The following is a 21343-nucleotide window of genomic DNA, read 5'->3' as shown; positions in this document are numbered from 1 at the left end:
GGCCAAGGCTAAGATGTGCTCAATGGTTCTTCTTCAGAGCAGAAAGACTATGGCATAAAAAGGGGGCATCTGGTATTAAGGTCACTGTAGTTTAGAAATCTCTTCATACAGATCTAGCCATAAGACTGGTATTCTACAACAGAAGGTGTGTCAGAGGATATTTACATAAACTCACAATCACTTTTTCAACATAAGTTTTGATACACAAATTTTGTCACCGTATCAACCTGTGGGATGTTCCTATCCACATTGATTGGTACAGAGATAAGACCGTTTTGATGATGATTTTTTTTTTTTTTTTTGCAGAAATATTATGCTTTATATTCCAAAGCTTATATAAGGAATAAGGTTTAGCCGAATGCAAAACAACTATACATAAAATTCACACAGTTTCAGTACCAAAAAAGAAAAACATGATTGTGCAAAATGTGTTTTCATTCAAGACATGAGCTGCACATGAATACATATGCATATGTCATACAGGCACTATTTCTATGCACATGTCACTTGTACACTCAAGTATTTAAAGTGCATTTTGTAAAATGGCTTTCAGATTTGCATATTAGATTATTTGAACATGTAATATAAATAATTATATAACATCTGACAATTTACATAATTCTCTTTGACAGTAAGGGAAGATCTTTGAGTTTATCTCAGTGATTTGCATGTTAGTCAATGATCATGTTATGATAGCATCAAAAAAACATTTAAAAAAAATGGACGTGTTCGATGTTTTTTCTCAGTCTTTAGTTATGTAGTTATGTCTTTGGTGTAGTATCTGAAAATTCTTCAATTTTAGACAGAATCCACTGTAAAGGAAAACAAGAAGAATTTTGTTAAAGCAGGCATAATATGGATAACCACTTGCTGAAATATATACCTTTGGAGCTTTCTCTCTCACTAGAGGTATCCCCAGGTTGCCTATACATGTTGGGCGGGTATACACATTGTCTTTGTGACATTTTCGGATGTCAGCTACAATAAATATCAATGAAGACACCTAAACCTGTACACTGCAGCGTATTATGTGTTTGTGTAATGTATATTATATATATATTCCATTTCAGTTTCTTTAGATTCTGTTACATATATACGGTATGTTCATGGTAATCCATCAAATAACAGTTATTGCCTTAACTCCATTTGTAATAGACAGCAGTGACTGCCTTGTTCTGTGTGTGGACTCCCACCTTACACACGTCCAAAGATACTCACTGACAACATCCTTCACTATAGCATCCTTCACTATAGGCCTGTCCTATTAAAATTATGATCCACAGACAGTTTTACCATAAGTATGCACTGGCTATAATAATGCTATTTAGGACCATTGCTCCATGTTGACTATGTCATGGCCATTCTTCACCCATGGAAATGGAAGGTACAACGTACCACCTTTACCTCAGCCCAGTCTTCCTGGCAGAATTTACCATTTTCAGGGTTTTTCTCTTTTTGGAAACCTCTCTTTATGAAAGTACATCACAGAATATTAAACGTAAATCACCAAGGGGGATTAAAACTGGGAAGAAAATATTCTAAATGGAAAAAAAACCTAAAATGAACACATTTCACGGAGCTCTTGCAACAAGCACTTGAAATGCCTAACTCAACAATAACTTTAAATTACTAATACTTTGTTGTATTTACCTTGGCATCGTCCGGAGTCTTAAAATTGATTATTTTTCCACACTCTTTGGCATGAAAAACAGATTTCACTCTCTCCTGAAAAATAAACAATTCAAATGTAAGAGATGGACTCGAGACCTTAATCCATATTGTGGTCTGGGAATCTTTGTTACAAATTCCAGACACATTTGTGGTTGTTTAATGTGTGTGCTTGTTTCTGTAGTTTTAGGCCGATGATGTTCAAAGGACAGGTTGTACAGTAAACAGGCAAAGTTCTTTATATGTGGAGATGGTGTTTACAATGAATCAACCTGTAGCAAAGGTTCGCCAAAAATATTGCTGCGGTATTTCAGCCCGTGTTAAAACAAATAAAGCGCATCATTCCACTTTTAAATCATAGATTGATGTAGCATTCAGATTACAATGTTTGCTGCCATTAGCCAAGACGAAGGGGGTTTAATCACTAAAAGGGGAGTTTGCAGGAGATTTAACATTTCAGCTGCCCGATATCATGAAGCATTATCAAGGGCCAACCCCAGTGCTGAGCTGGCTCTAGATAATGTATATATATAATATAACTGAGGAGAGTTTTAAGAAACATCCCATATTATCTAAGCGTTATACAAGGCCAGCTCATTCCTGTGGCTTGCTTTGTATAATGCATGTTAAATCCCACTTTGGTGAACAGATTCCAAAGTCTTTACAAATGTGTGACAACTTAGTCACCATAAAAACAGAACAGGATGAAGAGTCGCATAAATATTTCAGACATCAATAAATCTGATATTTTCTCCAATATAAAAACACGAGATGTCTTGAAAATTTATCGGATTCCAAAGCCCCTAAAGACCCTGTCCCATACGACAGTTGTAAATGATTTTGGCCATACGGAATTCTCAAAAGGGACTAGAAACACCTATTCATGAAACGTGTTTGTACTATAGTCGGAACTATATATAATCGCGCACATTGTGGCTGTCTGGTCAGATCCTGATTGGACTCATTTCCATGGATCAGTTGAGATTAAATATCTAAAGGTTAGCCATGATGACAGCTTTTACAGGTGTGTCAGTAGACCGTATGGATCTTCAGACACAAGACTGGACTGGGAAAGACTTACTAGAACAACTCCTCTTACTGATCACGTGGATGGAATACAGTTTATAAATGGTGCTATGAATTTAAAATTTTCAATTACTTTGGAGTCTTTTTTCACCTAAATACGATTTTTCGGCAAACTCGTAATCCAGGAGTTACTCACAACCGATCTGTCCAGAAAGAATATACTTTAACTAGGAATTAAGTGGCAAGGCTGGAGACGGAAAGGGCTTAAACCAGAAATATAGCTCAGGCAACGCCCTGCTCTAGCATCACTATTTTAGAAGAGCTGCTACATGAATATAAATGTAGGTGCTCCAGAATTTAGGTAGATGTAATAGCTTTGAACTTTGTAGCAATAATATTTAATTAGTAAGGGATACTTAAAGGAACCCAATGTCACTTAAGCGACTAAGTGATCTAATATAAATAACCACACAGACCATGGAATGATTCCTTGTTTGATGAGCAAGCCAAGTATATATATGTCCATACAGTACCTTGGCCTCAATGCGTAGTCTTCTTTCGCTTACAATAAAGGGTTCTTTGGTAAACTCATCAAATGTGTACTGCCATTCAGATATAAGTTGCCCAAATGTTCCTTTGGTAACAAACAACACTCCACTAGGGAAAAAAAATAAAAATACAGTCAACCCAATTTTTTTTTTAGCACACATGTTGAAATCTATTCTGCAATGTATTGCATTATTTTGAAAAATAATATTTAACACTAAGAAAACCTGACAGGCCAGTTCGGCAAACATATCTAGGAATCAGGACGGCACAGATTAACAGTACAGATAAAAGGCATTTACTCCTTGGAACAGAAAAGTGATGCAAAGACAACAAATACAAGAAGACAGAGCGTCTATCCATTATAGTGAATGTTTGTAAGAGACCTGCACCTCTCATCTCCTTTATATCACTATATATTTTTTCAAGGGTAAACCCCAGTGAGCGTCTCCTTATTTAACCATAAAACAAACATCTACATCAGCAATCCAGGTTTTCTCTGTGTGTATATATATATATATATATATATATATATATATATATATATACACATACACACACACACACATATATATGTATACACATATACATTCACATACTATATATATGCATATACATACTATATCAATAGAACCTTGTGGATCTATAGTCATGTAAAAAAAAATAAAGTACACTCTTTTTGAATTCTATGGTTTTACATATTAGGACATAATAATCATCTGTTCCCAGGGGCGTACCCAGAAACCACAGGGTCCTGGTGCAAAAATAGCCCCCGGGCCCGTCAACTTCACCAAGCAAAATGTCCCACAGGACCACCTTTGCTCCAAACAGCTGATGAGTGACTCTGCTCCAACAGCTTATGAGTGCCTTCTTTACCCATAGCTTTTCAGTGCCCCCAAAACTGTGCCATCATTGCCCCAAACAGCTGGTCTGTTACATCATTGCCCCTTGCTCCCCTTCCAACATACACTCTGGCACACTCCATCTCACCCAACATACACATCCATGCTCATATACACACACACTCTTACACATCCATGCTCACGTATATACGCGTAAACAAACACACATATATTACATACCACCCATCGCCCACTCCTGCTTGCAGCCTCGGTTTCACTTGAGGTAACGTGACCCCAATACGTTCCTGTCTTCCCGTGCCTGTTCAAAGTAGCTTAGAAAGGGGGTCGGTCCAGGTCGGAAAGGCCATTTCTAAACCATTTTGAACCAGTATGAGGCGACAGGAACAAGTGGTTGCCACTGTCTTTCGCACATGGCTTCTCCATTTTGGCTTTATTTTGGTTGAATAACTCATGACATGGAGTAATATGTCGTGTGTTGTTGTTCATCTGTGGTTGTATTTACCTAATTTTTAGACCTGTTAAGGAACAGATGATTGTTATTATGTCCTGATATGTAAAACTGTAGAATTCCAAGAGTGTGTACTTTCTTTTTCACATGACTGTATACACATTTATTATGGCTTATATGTGTTACATACCTCTTTGTTACCATAACTAAGTCACTGTTGTTGACCATTGCATGTGCAAGATATTTCCATTGAGCAAATCGGCCATTTTCAATTTTCTAGAGAAAAAATGAAAAAAAAATGTTATAGCTAACAACTGACTGATTTTCCATTTCCTTAAGCAATTTCCTAAGTCAACTAAGATCCTAAATTAAAAAGATTGATGACACCAAACACCATCTTTTATGTGGAAAAAACCCCTACCAACTAAACAAATTTCTTGTGTACTATTGTGTTTTATTTCGGGCTGGTATTTGTAGGTATGGGTATCAGAATGCAATATCTACAATTATTTATGCTGCAGTCTGTTTTTTTTTTGCTCCCCTTTCCCATAAAATTGTTCATCAGATTGAGCTGCACGAAGACCCATCAGTGTCAATGGAACATAAGAACCAGAAAACTAAAAATATCTGTCACATCCCACACTTACTGTTGCTTTACATACAATGCAAAAAGCAACATGTGAATACTAGGTTAGGTCAGCTAAGAAACATTCAGAATGAGATTGAGATTTTTTTTTTCCAATGACTAAGATTTTTTCAGTGAATTTATGTGATGTTGCAAAACTGATACATTTTACTTTTCCTTTAACCTTTCCTTTAAGGACAATGGGCGGTCCCTAAACCCATTGAAAACAATGCATTTGGAGCCCGTACATATAGGTGCTTTGTCATTAAGGGGTTAATTGATGCTTGATTTCTATGCCCTTTTTATGTCATTATTTGTAAATCCAGAATAAAATGTTGGATTCATGTTCATAGTTAACAGTCTACATTTTGTCTGAATGCTTTTCTTTTTTGCCCTTTATATTTTTAATTCATTTTAAAGGTCATGTGCATATAAGAGACAAGAGCGGTCTAGACATCTGTATATTTACTATAGCAGGCGTTACAATGCACATTGTATTAAGTTAAATTAAGGGTCAACCCTGGCAAACTCTTCCTGCAAGGGCAGCAGATGTGGCACCTCAAAATGCATAGATTAATCATTAACGTAAACAATTTGTATTTAACTATGCATTATGAAGGCTAACCCAACCCTGCTTGTAGGAGAAACATGACATGACACATACTAAAAGGTTACGTACTTTGCTTGTCCACATAAAACAATACTCAAACACCCATTTTATCTACGGTTGATGGGCAGGTGTATTCAAGACCCTTAAAAGTTCAAAGAATCTATAGAGGCCATGGTGGTCCGAGGTCTTGGTTAGAAACATTCCCATTTGAGTACAGGCGGCTTGCTAAATGATAAGCCAAACACCGAAGATCATTAAACTGAACAGTTACAGAAGCCATTTGCCGAGAATGGTCCATCAAGGAAGTGACCCCCAAAAAGCAATATGCTAATGATAATAACTTCAGCAATGTGCACAAAAGTGTGAATAGATTATTGCTCAATACACACATATAACCACAAAAACAAAGTCACATGAATATACAATTTGGAAAGATGGGGAGGTGGTGCAGAAACACCTAATACCACGTACAAAAGTCTAGCTCCCCCAGCATCCAAAGGATCAGATGAATTTAAATTAAGATGAGGCAGAACATTTTAAATGATGATAATCTGTGTGAAACATTACGTTGAGTAATATTAAGGAAGGCAAAACATAATGGTTTATGGGGCATAATTCAATGTAATGAGCTTATTGCTCCAAGTTTAGCACTTTGTCAAGCTAATTACAGCTGTAGCTGGCTTTTTTATTTTCTGGTTACCCTCCTCTCACATGTTTCAATATGGAGCTTGACTTTATCATGCAACAGGTAGGCATCTAGAAGCACTAGGTTACACAGATGTCTCCTCGATGCAAAAAAATCCCTATTCGCACAACCAATATATACTTCACTATATTTAAAAAATATTAATCAGATCTGCAGAATGAAATCCAATGGCTCTGCCCCAATATTTGGATTGGGACTCCAAACAGAATTGAAAAGGGCAAAAGGGGTCTCAGTCCACAGCATAATATGCAAAATACAATCAATGCTTCATCAAATTAAGAAAGAAACTAAAAAAGAAAGGTGTCAAGTTCCATTTTCTCTAGTAAGAAGGGCTGGGCTGTCCCTGTATAATGCATAATAAAGTGTGAGGAGACTTTGGTGAAATCTCACTGATTTAACCATGTATTATACAAGGTTCCTGATTTTATTAACTTAAATATTAACATGTAAACAATTGAAAAATAATAAAGCTATAAAATGTTACTTTCAAGTAATATTTTAAACTTAAGCTGGTAAAAGGTGAAATAAGATAATTATTCAGGTCAGAATAAAAAAAAAACAATTTGAATGAACAGTTCATGTTTATTAAATATGGCGGATAAGGAACAAAAGGTTATAACGTTTATGCCAATACAATCATATCACAAAACACTTGGCCAGTATACAACAAAACAATATTTTAAAAACACAAATAAGAGTCTACAAAAAGGCAGCCTTTTATGAATATAATAAAATATTACGCAATTCAGGTGTTTTAATAAGACAGAGTAATAAAAATATAATTCTCCAAGGAAGCAACAAAACTCTTCAAGAACATAAAAACGTATCTGGATTTTAGAAAATATAAACTGTACATATCGGATACATTCTGTAATGTGGCACATTTCAGATCTGAAATGACTTCTGGATTTCCCTGAAACTAGACAATATATCTGCTATATATAGGAATGTATAGGAAATGTTTCTATTCTACTACATTCTATCACTACCATTGTCTGATCAAGCAAACTCACTCAAGGCCTGTATTGTGTTTCGTCTGCAGGCAAGAAAAAGAAAGAAGCAAACAATAACATTTCAAGAAAGCAAATTAGTAGATGAGACAATGAGTTTAAAGGGGAACTTTCACACCTCAGATAACCAGAACCATCTATCACTTCTGCTATTGGTATTTTTATTTTCAGATTTAAATTTGCCATCTCTGACATTAATGCATAGCCGAGTGTTTCATAAAATGTTTAACCATTTCACATGAAGCCTCAGCAGAGAAGGTGGAATATGCTTCTTGGACTCTAGGACTCCGACACTAAAGATTGGCCAGAGCAGCACGGTCTCAGCTCCATGTACTGAATACAAAATCATAGAAGTGATACTGGTCCCAGTAACTGTTGATATGTGGCATTACATGTTACAGACATTAAACAAAGGCTACCAAAAGAAAGGAAAATGTGCATACACAGCACCAAGAGCCAAACCCAAGAAGCAGCATAGCTTGCATGTAGCTGACGTAGATTATAATCAGACAGAACTGTGTTAAAAGATCCTATATTTTGTCCCACCATAGGCAGCATCGTGCAATATGAATTCAATTCTAAAAGACAAAAAACATATGAATAGCTGTAGCTTGCAAACATGCAGGAGGGACAACACAATAAACATGCCATGATAGTTCATATTATGGATTTGCCTTTTATGTTTACAGAGAGCAAACAAAATAACATAGCAGCTGGCATCTTGCTTTATTAGCAAATGCTAAATTTGAAAATCTTGAAAAACAGTGTGTGTGTACAACATAACGACTATAATCAAACTGTATGAAATCTGACACAAAAATAGTATGTGATGATGTACAAGACGCATGCATGGTAAAGGATGGTTCATTCATCCGCATTTCCCGGTTGTGTGTTTGTTTTTGAGCAGCAGGTGGCAGTCAAGAGCTGTTCTGAACAAATCTGGGTGGACTCCACACCATGCATGTCTTTCACTATTGCCGGAATCCTTAATTATTTATTATTGTTCTTCAGTTGCCTTTTACCATCCTGATTATTGTACTTATTGCAATTGTAGGACAACTGTAGCAAGAACATTTTTTTTCTTTAAATCCCTGGCAAATACCTTTTTTTCAGCTCCCACACTCCCCATATTCCGTGGTTGAGCAGTAGCCATTTTTGTTACTGGTGCGAGCATTACAATGAATGGTGGCAGCCCTTTTTTCTTTTGTTGTTTTTTGTTATTGGTGGTGGCCATTTTGACCATAACTTTTAAAATTCTTAATATAATTTAAAAGACATCCGCAAAACGGCCGACAAAATTATTTTGTATATCCTTTAAAGTTTTACTGCAATTATACTGTTATCAGTGTTTAAGGAATTTAAGGAAACATTTTTTTTCCCACTACGGTTGTCTTATCCGAAGCTATTATGATGCCTTTATACGATAGCCACTCTGAAATTTCACTGCATGGAAAGTAATACCTGGTGTGCCACTGACAATTATTTATGTATATTGTAATTATACTTATGATATACAACATATAATAAACTATATATTTTGTCTACAGTGGCTCTACCTTTTGAATGTAACATATATAAATTCTTATCTGTGCTCAGCCTGTAGTGGTGGCACACAATCATAATTCAAGAGCATTAGCCTTGACACGTACACTATTGATCAGTTCCTTTATTTTAGAAATAGTATCTCATAACTGGACTGCAAATGGTTGAATGTTAATGTTGCCTCTCTGATTGTTGTTTTAGTTGGGCAGTGTTGGGCTTAGAAACACAGATAGCCTGTCTGGATAACTGGGTGTAGAGTGCTAATCTTTCTTCCTAATGCATTCTGCTATAGCGACAGGAATTGAACCTCGCAGGCACCCGTCTGAGGAGAAGGCCAGGCTAACTGTAAAGGGGCGGGGCTTCGGCTCCCTACTGGGTGCTTGGCATAAAAAGCTGTATGGCTGGAGTGTTAGATTTCTGACAATGCAGCAATTAAATATAATAGCTAGTTCTGTGACGCCAACCAGCAAAAGAACAGGGAATACAGATAATGTTTATGGTAGATTTATGTACCAAAATCCCTGAACAAAGTTTTGAGACATAACCCCTATATGTACTGTCGCTGTAAGAGCTATATTTTACTCTGAGAACCGGAGCGGCTGCCCACTCGTAGCCTGGCTTTTGCCAAGATGAATCTGGAAATGATGGCAAGGGACCTGGGTGTTGACCTGTTTGTTTATACTGAAAAGTGTAAATAAGAATACATAACTCTTTTATCAGAAATACTGTACATCAATAACATAAGAAATATACACAAAGGATATACTGTAATACATGGCACAAACAAAGCAGCCCTATATAGAACCCTTATAAAGGTAAAGGCTTTAGGTGATATGACGACATTTCCCATATCGCAAAACACTATTTGATTTCAACCAAAGTTTCAAAAAAATTATCAGATGTTTTAAAACAGACATCAACTATATTCCTTGATGATGGACCCATAGACTATAAAACCAATTCAATTTCCATCACCTGTAACAACTGACTGCCAACACCCTCTCTCATCCTGTATGGTCTGATGACACCATCTTCATGAAGAAATCGTGGAGGACGGAGGCTCTGAACATCATCAGACGAATCCGTAGCTCTATAGAGAAAAAATATATATATTTGATTTCTACTAGTGACAAAAGCAAAATAAAAAAAAGGTATAGGTAATGAAAAAGTAAAATTCCATCATGCAATTTCATATAATGTTCTATGAGTTTATTCCAACCATGTACTATGCAATATCTGCTCTCTGATGTTTAGGAATACAGTTTTGTACCACAAAGCAGTCAGGGAGTACATATCATAATATGTAACTAAACTCTGTAACTGCATTCATTAGCACGCATACATATACAGAATTATTTATATGGATCACTTGCGGAATGTAGCTGAATATGGACTTTAGATGGCACTCATGAACAACAAATGCGATCAAAATACGTTCAGTTGACAAACTGTTTATAAATGGTACCTTTTTGTTGTTATTGGTTCATGGAAATATGTAAGATCATCATCTTTGTGCGAAAGATTGGTGAACGAGAGAAGCTCTAATTGATAAAGTATTTAAGTATAACGTAGTACTGTAAACAAGACCCTCCCAACAATACATAAAAAAACAAAAAACTAAATTTACCTTTTAATACCCTGAAACGTGCTGCTGAACATGTCTATAATTCCTCCGACTGGCCTTGCGACAACCCCAACCAATCCTTTTCCAACACCCTTAAAGAATCCAGCTGCACCTTCCCGCTGGGCTCCTAGCGAGTAAATTCAATGATGTGTAAGAAATATTGACAAGGAACCGTAACACACCTATAACACATAAGGTGAATTAGTGAACTATACCTTTTACTGGCTTTGTCACAATCCCGGTTACTCCACTGACAAAGCCCTGTAAAGAAAAGATTCACCGTAAACACAACAGAGAACGATGCTATTGACAAACACATATTCCTGTATGAACACCACTTCATAACTCCTAACAACCAAAACAAAGGCAAATATAAGAAAAAAAAATAAGTATACGAAATATGAAAGCATTACACCGAGAGACATAGTAAAGTATATCGGAATCACTGATACAAATGCGATGACTTAACATGGCAGGACATCATTTTCGTGACATTAAAGGAAAGAGCCAAGTAGACTTAATGCGTGGCAGAAATTGACCTTTGGTACAGCTAGTGTGATGACCTTGCTTTACTGGCACAAAATGGCCCATGTAGTCTGATGGTATATATTGCATTTAGGCCAGTCTCAGCAAGTACACGTGTATATGGTACTCTAGGGAAACTTCAGGGCTATTCCTCCTAGTCATGAATATACAATAACAGCACAATATAATTCACACATAAAGCAATATTATATTGAACATAAATCGGGGCAGATCCGGCAAACATATATGTATAGTGACATTCATCTGTGGTAGATCTACTGCTATAATTTACATGTTGGCTTTTCCATAACAAACTCTAATGAGAATGTTATCACAATCCCAGAAGCCTTCACCCCAATGCTTACAGATACAAGGCCTCTTCCTCCTCGAGTTATGCCTTCTTTTATACCACGGGGTTGTTCTTTCATGGCTTCTCTCCTCTTGTGTTGATAATCTTCATCCATGGTTATGGCAGCTACACCTTTGGCCATAGCACCTGTGATCCGTGATGCTGCACCGGCCAAGCCTCCTATCAGAAGAAATATTTGTCCACAGTTAGAAATATTGGTGTCACTATTATATTTGAATGTTGGGTGAAAATAGTTTTTTGTTAGGAACCATGACTAATGGGTTAATAGTTATGGTTCCTAGTTCCTAGTTATCAATCAACTCAATATAAAACTCCAGTAGTTACATGCAATAATTACATTTTTCTCCAAATTGTTTCTTACCAACTGCTCCTCCCACAAGAGCTTTGACACCTAATGCCATCCCTTCAACAAACTCTTCGGGCCCTTGAATTGCACCCTATAAATGGGATCAAAGTAAAAAGATTACTTATATATTTTCTTGGAAGCAAAATATCAGTGATATTCAGCCATCTTATCCCTTACACAATCCATGTACACTATGGTATAAAGATGTGGGTTTACAGCATTACAGTAGTTGAAGATAACAAGGCATATAACGATGTTGGACAAATGAAGAGAATTGGTAGTGGATTATTTTTATACACTATCATACAGATGGTACAGGGTTAATCTTTTCCATGACACAGGAAGAATTAACACGATAGCTAAACATCTCTTTCTATTTCAGTCCAATTAAAAGGTATTATTTTTGACTAAACACTCAGTATCATATTACATGGTCAACTGGCTGGCAGCGTTCTCTAACCAATGATGGTAAACATGCAAGGAACGGATTTAACAATGCCTCAGAAATGGGAACGTCATGGGTCAATACCCATAATTTAGGTAGATCTGATGAACCCACACTTGTCATTGTATGTGTTACTATAAAAATGGTGAAGTCCTTAAATATAACAGGGGTGGCAGTGGATATTTGTAGGGTAGCGTGTGAATCATTTGGGTTAGATGTAGATGTTCACTTCCCTGCTGGGACAGTGGTTGGCCTTAATGCTTGCAGTCCCACCATGAGTTGGAATGAAGACTGATTGCTGTGACAATTACAATATAAAGACTGGGGACAACTAAAGAGGATTACAACCTGGGAACTGCGAAAAGGATGAGAAGGATTAAGAGGACTGGGCACATTTTCCTACAATTTAGGAATCTGGCAGAAAATCTTAGGAGTCGGCTTGATTTTTTAAGGATTCAGGATTCCAATGTTGCATAAAAATCAAAATAAGGTTACACCAAATGTAGGATTCATCCTCAGATTCATCCACCATTAAGGAATGTGATTAAGGGCTGTGAGAGTAGGCAGTACAAAGGATTAAAGAACATATACATAGGGTGTGTTGTTGTACATTACAATTCATAACAGAATATTATTGTACAAGGGGAGATGAGGATTGTAAATGGGTGAAAAAATATTGTGTGTGGTATCATATACATCACCTGGTAGGGTTCATAGAAAAACGCTTCTACTCCTTCAGAGAGGTCTCGGAAAAAACCGAAGGGGTTACCCAACACATCGAGTCCAAGAACAAGAACGTACATTTGTCTTATAGCCTTACAAGACAAAATAGAATTGTTAGTGGAGCCAGAAAATTTGGGATATATACAAAGATATTACATTATTAAAGTTGCAGGACTAGAGAACACCAACTTGTTTTGAGTAATGACGGATGACATCCCACTGCAGTTCTTGCGTTGTGTAAAACTGATTGTGAAGTTCAAAAAAGGGCAGTCTAAAAACGAAAAAATTGGTAAGTTGTTAACATTAATATAACGCAAGAAACGTAAGCATACAACATACATCTGTGACCAATGTCGGCAGCATGGAGTAAAATACATACTTAAATACAACATCTTGGACATCTGTGAGGGTGGCGCCGATACTCTTCAACATAAGATTCACAGACTGCACCGGAATCAGTTCTTTATCACGCTGTTCTTTATTTCCGTCATCCCCTCCAGTGCTCAATGAAAAACTTAAATGCAACTAATGTAAATGGATAAAAAGAAACCTATTAGACTTTGTCGTTTTTACTACTAAAATAAATAAGCATTGTGGGTGCAATAATCAATCAAAATGGTCTAGAAACAAGTTTAGAAGCCCCTGCTGAGACAAAACTCAGTATCCCATACATTATTCATTGAAGGCAATGTACGAAGATCTCTCCAACTTGAAACAAACATCCCATGGAATAACATAGGAAAACACGGACATCTCTGTATAAATTCACAGAAAGCCTCCAACTAAAACTGAATGCCTTATTATATCTTGAATTAGCAAGACTTTTAAAATGCCACTTTTATGACATAGCTATTTTGTTAATTACCGTATTTATCGGCGTATAACACGCACTGGTGTATAACACGCACCCCCATTTTTGAACAAAAAAACTGAACAAAAAAAACTTCATAAAAATCACTGCTATCTGGGAAACCACACACACACACACACACAGTAAGACACACTCACACTCAGACACACACACTCAGACACACACACCCTAACCCCCCTTCCCAGGATCTCCCCTCTCTCTCCCTAACCCCACCCCGGTCACTTACCTTCAACTCCTGTGTTGGAAGCGTGAGGCGTTTGTCTCGGGTGCCGGCGCTTCACTGCTGAGCGCCGGCACCCGAGACAAACGCCTCACGCTTCCAACACAGGAGTTGAAGCGCTGAGGCAGGCGGCGGCTGCTGAGGCTGAGGCAGGCGGCGGCGGAGGCAGGCGGCGGAGGCAGGCGGCGGCGGCGGCTGCTGCTGAGGCTGAGGCAGGCGGCGGCGGCTGAGGCAGGCGGCAGGCGGCGGTGGCGGCTGAGGCAGGCGGCGGCCGCCAGCAGAGGAGTCCTGGATTTCTGTCAGTCAGGGGGGCCCGAGAGTTGCCGAGCGGTCGTCTTCAGCAACCGCTCGGCACCCCTTGGGCCCCCCCTGACTGGCAGAACTCCAGGGCCCGGTCGCAGTTGCGACCCCGGTAGTTCCGCCACTGGCTCTAGGATTTATCGGCGTATAACACGCAGGTAGGGTTTCAGCTTCATATTTTAGTTAAAAAAGTGCGTGTTATACGCCGATAAATACGGTATGTGCAATGCAACTGACTATAGTAATATGTAAACAGGGTTACATTACTTTATTTGTTTAAGTATCTGAATCTTGTTACCTTAATTGGGGATATGTGAAAATATTCATATAAGCTGATTAAAGATGTATCTTTCGAGGACACAGTGCTCAGTTCACTCTGGAGAGCCTCCACGTCCTTCTTGAACAGCTCAACCTAGTCAAATATAACAATTTAATAATTTGGTCATAGTCAAACTTGTTGAAAGGACATAGAACACAGAAATATGCAAATATGGTTTAAGCAATATTTAACAAAACAGAGTTAATTCAATTAACGTGATTTAATTACAATTCGAGTTCCGTTTATTAGTTATATGGAAAAAGAAATACATGCAGGCCCAGCTGCATTGATTGCCAGCTGTCAGAGGACTGGTGTTCTGGAATATTCTGAGACATCTCCTCATATATAATTTGTCTGTGTCTAACTGATCCAACCTGAACCCAGGTCAGGATTTTGTGCTCGGTGACAAAAGCCTTCCTTATAGAACGATATACAGAACAATATAAAACATGAATTGCTTGTAACTGAATAGGCTAGAAGAGAAGACCATTGAGCAATCTGCTAAAAACTAATTTCCTCAATGATATTAAGGGAGAGATCTCAAAAAGTCAGTCCTGCAAAAATTATATATAGGTTTGTTGTTTATTAAAGAGGAAATAACATGGGACTTATTAAAGCATTCATTGGTCACAAAGCTGTCGGCTAGACACAAGGGTGTCTGAGGCATATTGAGAAATGGTACAAATTCTTCAAACAAAATATGCTAATATCCAAGTACTTAGGGGTGTATTCAGGGCGTTACCTCTTGATCTTTAGGTATGTCACCATTTTGGGTAACAAGATCAGCAAGAGCATACAGAAACCCAAGGTCGAGTCGGAGATCCATTTCTTGAATCAAAACCTTGAAATACCTATTTCCAAAACAAAAGTAAAGTTTGGAGTATAATGTTTTTTCAGTAACGGATTTCGGTTACAAATAAGGTTACTAGCAACCCTTAATTCTCCTTGGGATCTCTTGTCTCATCAACCCTTGAGAGAAACCATTTCTACTTTGGAGAACTGTGTCCTTCAAAAGGTTAATACTCAACTTGTAAGGATATGTACCTACCTGCAATCCCTGGGAGCTAAGTCCCTTGCAACATTTGAAATGATTACAATAAGATTACCTTTTCGGGACTGATTGATATCACATACAAATTTAGATGTGTCATTTTAAAGATTAACAATCCTAGACCTTGTGGTGTATCTTAAGATTCAGGAATAGTTATGCTACTACCCAGATGAACATAACACATAATTATGGAGTATTGTTAGCACCTAAAACACAACAGGTCAATCTAAAATCATACTTGTAGCATAACATGCATAACTGTAATAACCAGCCTATTTTCATTGAGGATGCGATATGGCGATACTTTAATCAATTTATGTTAAAACTAAAATGCAACAAATATTTATATCTCAGATGCACCACATTATATAGTGAGATTGTGGTTTCTGTGATCACAAAACTACTTTATGCAATGATTGTTGAGTTCTATAAACTTTTGATGCAAGACATTGGTGCAATCACAAGCACACAAGATTTTCTCCCTGTTTTTGCACCTGTGACATCTTTTTGCATTTTCCTCAGTGGTAAGAAGCTGTAATTGTACAATGCTATGATACTTCTATGATAGTATGAGAAAAAATATATATGTGGTAATACATAGTGAAAAGACATAGAAAATTGTCAAGAAATAAAAATGTGCATTGACTGGATAGTTTTAAGTGCTACACAAAAGTCTTAACACGTGAGTTACGGCAAAAAAAAAAAAAACCCAAACACTTACTTTATGCGTGTCAGATCAGAATGTCCTGCGGTTCTCATTACAATACTGACATCAGTGAAAGGTTTTGGCTCTGTGTGCAGAAAATGGTAAAGCAGGTTTACGTACAAAAAATAAATCATAATTACACTTGGTTAGAGGTAGCCGAAGAATATATTTTGAGAGGACAACCACTGTAACAACATGACCTTGAGATTGGTGTAGCAAATGGTGATGCCTAACATTTGTTGATCCATCTCAGTGCACACATTCTCTTGTCAGAGGATTCTACAAACATAATTTAATTTTTAAAGAAATAAATGTCACATGGGAAAAGTAGAAAGAGAGAGGAATTCCCACCTAAAACCTAGTCTTGCTTGTTTTTTCACTACTGTAAAATAAATGGTGCACAGTGGGCGCACCCTCACCCTCATACCTTCTTGAGACCAACCTACAAATATTATAACCTACACATTCACTAACAATTCCACTATCATAAAGCACAGCTCAAAACAAATTTAAATTATGCCTCCATTTTTTGACAGATAAAAACAGACCACCATATTTGAAACCGGCCATATTGCAATTACAAACCTGTGTCCAAGGTAACAGACTTTGGAGGTTTTACAGGATAGAACACAAAGGGGAAGATGGCTCCTGGAATCTGGTTTTGTACCTGACAACATAAAGAAGGGAGACATGGGCATTACAAAATAAAAATGAAATTGCCGAGTATTTGTGTGATGACCCTTTGACTTTAAAACAGCATCAATTCTTGTTACAGTTAATTAAGGAACTCGGCAGGAAAGTTGTTCCAAACATCTTGGAGAACCAACCTTTTTTTTTCCTTACGCTGAAAATAGTTATTAATGACTTTGGCTGTATTTTTGGGGTCATGCTGCAGAATAAAATTAGGGCCAATCAGATGGCTTTACATGTCAGGACTGAGAAAGCTATTTATTCTGACCTCCACTACTACATGCAAACTCTTATTCTGCTAGCCAGATATTTAAAAATTTGACTCCAGTCTAGAGCTGCTGCCATTTTTCTACACCCTAGTTATTGAGTTTTTGTGAATAGTTGAGTCTCTTGGCCTTGTTTCTATGTCAGGACTATGGCTTTTTGGCTGCAGGTCTAGACTTCTCTGGACAATAGTTGGGTGTACCAGGGTTCCACTGTGTTCTGCCAATGCTGAGATGATGACACTACTGGACATCTTCTGATTAAGAAGAAAAATAAGCATTATGCATCTGCCACACTGTTTCCCTGGCTGACCACTGCGTTTATGGTCCTTAATATTGCCCGTTTCTCTGTGATTCTTCACAAGAGTTTGGACAGCTCATCTGGAAACCCCTGTCTGCCTGGAAGATACCTTGCTGACGCAGTATAACTACCTTGTGTCTTCTTGCTAAGCTGTATAACTTGTGTTAATGGATTTGTCTGTTCCTCTGTTTTATGACTCCTGAACAGTTGTTTCTATTTCAGTTAATGATTGTGTTTCAACGTACATATTAAATTAATCATCATTAGCACCTGTCTGGTATAATTGTTTAATCATACACCCAAATATATGCCTACAAAATCCCTGACTTTGTGCGTGTGAACTGATGCCGTTTTAAAGGCAAAGGGCGGTCACAGCAAATATTGATTTGATTTTTCTCCCAGCAAATGCAATCTGCATGGGATTAAAGCAATGCTGTTTCCCTCTAAAGAAGGGATGTGAACCTCACTTTTCAGGCCACACGTAGTGAACAATTAAGAAACAATTATTTGTTATGGCAACACTGAAATAAAGAAAATAAATAAAAAAACAATACTTTTATTGTGAACCAGAGATATTGCATCAGGTCTTCTGCTTGTGTTTACCTGTATGCTGTAGACTTGAAGCCGGATAGACGTCTGATGTGCTGAGGCAGAGTACTCCACCTTCAGCGCTGGCAGGAAACTTCTCCTGACAGGTGCAGAACTGTTCCCTACAAACTTCATCCCAGTAAACGAGGGTGTTAGGCAAACCTGTAACTGAAACAAGAGATGGATGTTGGATCATGAACGGAGAAGCTGCAGTGACACAACAGCTGGTGTGCTGGAAGTTGGTAAGCAAGGACCTTCTTTCACAGGCAAAACTAAAAGTTCACTGTAGTCCATGTATAGTGAAACCATGTGCTAGATTTATTTAGAGAATGTTAAAACAAGGTGAAATGATTATCTTCTATTCCTACATGCAGCTACACTGTGTCAAACCTGGATGAAACACATGAGTGTAATACAGCCCCACTGGAATTAAAAGAAGCTGAGAAAGGATCCCCTTTGATCAAACCGTCCTCATCCATGCAGCCTCTTCACTTCTATCTCATCCCCGAACAACCTCCTAATACATTCTAAGCTTACACGAACATGGCCCTCCTTTCAGCTTGTATCAGTATGTATGTTAATGTTATTTTGGTATAATCTTTAGCATTAGTGTGTTATCCAAGGCCAGCTTGGAATATTATTTTCCAGTATTTGGAGAAGTCCAGAAAAATAAGTTAGGTGTATAGTACCTTTGCCAATACAAACTAATCCCATGTGTAAGCATTACCTTGTTTTCTTGATCCAACTCAACAATTCTGTTGTCGATTGGAGCAGACTCGTTGTATTCTTTGTAGGCTTCCTCCAGCCTCTCCGTCTGCTTTACACTGAGTGGCCTCCACCGTGTCTTCATTTTACTTTCCCAAACTACATCTGAACTAAATGGAGAAATCACAAAAACAAAACTGAATTATTGTAATTGTCTAGTGTACATTAAAAAAAATTCCAAGTGCCTGCTTCCCAGAGTTGATGTGATGTAATAATAAGGGAACTATTCTTTTAATAACCATAGTCCTGTAGCTACAGACAAGTGGTCCTACTCACTAAAGACTGTGTTGTGAAATAAAAATAACCATCGGTCCCGGTTTTTCTAAAACATCATTGCCACTTGGCTGCAACCATCAGCTTTGAGGAACACGGTGAAAACAAGATCTACTCACTGTACTCATGCTCAGTTGAAAGGCAACTAATGAAGAGCTACAGATATTTTGGCATTATGCATTTTCTTATCGAGAAAAAACTAAATCTAAAGCAGTGGCGTACACAAAAATCTAACACGTATGAGTCTTCGTTTTGGAGTTAGCTCGTAAGCACACTTATGGATGATACTTCAATGTCAATGATGAACTAAATACAAATATGAATATTTGTAACCTTTGTTTCAATATTCATCTTCACATTTTTGCTTGGTGTATTATGTGACATAAGAGGGTGAAGTTCTAAAATGTAAATGACCTGCTAAAATTCAAGGTCGACTAAATGTACTGTTATACTCTGTATAAGTATTATCAGAAACAAAGTTTTGAGCTCTTAGTTCAAAATACCTGCTAATCCCGATATAAGAAACCTCTTGCTTTGAATAATTGTTTACTAAAGAAATGCCCACGTTTGAGAGGGATATTGTGACTTCCTGCTCTGATAACTCTGCTTTCTCGCTGTCATAAGTCACATCAAAGACATCCTTATCTTCAGTGAACAGAACAATGCGCTGCGGTCCTTCCAAGAAAGACACAAGGTAGACAATGCTGTTCTCCGCGTGGAGATACTCAACTCTGTCCTATGAAAAACAACCCAAATAGGTCACCATTGTCAGTTATTGGATAGGCTTTTGAATGAATAAATGCAATCTACCCCAACACATAAATAATACATATTGCTTATAACATACAAACCTCAGCGACACAATGTGGTTTCATTATAGACTTATTGCCCACCCAAAAAGAAAAAAAACATCACAAGAACCAATATTATAGGTCTGATTAAAAAAATATAGCACAAAAAGCCAGGGTACATACAGACTCTCTACCTCTGCACCATTGTCACTTGGCTGTATTAAAATGTAATTAAATTAAAAAAAAAAAAAGATAAAAACAGGGAAAGCTGTTGAGAAATTTTGTAAACACAAAATCTAAGGAAGAAAGCAAAATAATACTGACTTCTGTTTGTAAGACACTTCCAGTGTTATTGCCACATTTCCAAGACAACTCCCTTTGGCTTGTTGGATCTTCCCACGCATACAGCATAGCTTTCCCGGGTGGAAGGCTGTCTGTCTCGCCATTGACAGAGCTGTAAGAGAAGGCAAGGTGTTGTGTCACAGTAACCGGACAGATTCCCATTTACTACAATAACTAAGGACAGAGATTACACCACAACTTAAGCGAGTGTATCATAAAAATAATTACAAAGGCAATGGCCCATCCTTAGCATACAATAGTAAAAAAAAGTCATCAATATTATCAAGTACACCAGTTGAACCAGAGTGTGGCTTACAGTTTCTGCTACAGTCAAAGCAGGCAGAAGAAAAGGGAAAACGAGACAATAAATTTCTAGCTTTAATTGAAAAAGATGTAAATTCAGGCTCAATGTACTGCAGTACATACTGTACTAGTGCTGGGGTGTTCCTTTATGGAAAGTATGTCTGGCCCTCTCAATAGTAACTGAAAAGATCTGAATGTAAGAAGAAAAATCCATTCTATCTTACCTCTGGTAGAACTCTAAAGTTTCAGAATTCGTATGGTTGATTAAAAGAAATGGCGCTGCCCCTTTGTGGTAATCTGAGAAGTTTATGACGGTAGAATGTTCTCTGGAGGTGACATCCACTAATATTCCTCCAAACTGTCAAATTATATAGAACAGCGATTTATTTCGAATTTTCTTAACATATTTAACAAATCAGATGCACAGATCAAACAACCATGTACGATAAATAGTGGTTAGCTGCAGAAATCAATACGTGGCCT

General features: G+C 37.5%; 1 protein-coding gene across 2 annotated transcripts in view; it reads right to left on the bottom strand.

The window, feature by feature from the left end:
- Positions 1 to 291: 291 nt before the first annotated feature.
- Positions 292 to 21343, bottom strand: part of VPS13A (vacuolar protein sorting 13 homolog A) — a 60823-nt gene continuing 39771 nt past the window's right edge. The window contains exons 52-72 of one of the 2 annotated variants that reach the window (XM_053466872.1): positions 21085 to 21218; positions 20540 to 20669; positions 19928 to 20160; positions 19114 to 19261; positions 18402 to 18554; positions 17130 to 17211; positions 16560 to 16629; positions 15530 to 15638; positions 14767 to 14880; positions 13457 to 13602; positions 13267 to 13348; positions 13056 to 13169; positions 11925 to 12000; positions 11559 to 11722; positions 10884 to 10929; positions 10672 to 10795; positions 10020 to 10134; positions 4742 to 4827; positions 3228 to 3351; positions 1651 to 1725; positions 292 to 812 (exon numbers count right to left, since the gene is read on the bottom strand). In XM_053466872.1, coding sequence (XP_053322847.1) covers positions 762 to 812; positions 1651 to 1725; positions 3228 to 3351; positions 4742 to 4827; positions 10020 to 10134; positions 10672 to 10795; positions 10884 to 10929; positions 11559 to 11722; positions 11925 to 12000; positions 13056 to 13169; positions 13267 to 13348; positions 13457 to 13602; positions 14767 to 14880; positions 15530 to 15638; positions 16560 to 16629; positions 17130 to 17211; positions 18402 to 18554; positions 19114 to 19261; positions 19928 to 20160; positions 20540 to 20669; positions 21085 to 21218 — 2376 coding nt within the window. In that variant the 3' untranslated portion in view covers positions 292 to 761. Of the gene's footprint in view, positions 813 to 1650; positions 1726 to 3227; positions 3352 to 4741; positions 4828 to 7054; positions 8081 to 10019; positions 10135 to 10671; positions 10796 to 10883; positions 10930 to 11558; positions 11723 to 11924; positions 12001 to 13055; positions 13170 to 13266; positions 13349 to 13456; positions 13603 to 14766; positions 14881 to 15529; positions 15639 to 16559; positions 16630 to 17129; positions 17212 to 18401; positions 18555 to 19113; positions 19262 to 19927; positions 20161 to 20539; positions 20670 to 21084; positions 21219 to 21343 lie in introns of those variants that run through there. The other variant, XM_053466880.1, reaches the window with a different exon arrangement.

The sequence above is a fragment of the Spea bombifrons genome, chromosome 1, assembly GCF_027358695.1.
Source record: "Spea bombifrons isolate aSpeBom1 chromosome 1, aSpeBom1.2.pri, whole genome shotgun sequence".
In the NCBI taxonomy this organism is placed as follows: domain Eukaryota; kingdom Metazoa; phylum Chordata; class Amphibia; order Anura; family Pelobatidae; genus Spea; species Spea bombifrons.
This window is presented reverse-complemented; position numbering and strand designations above follow the sequence as displayed.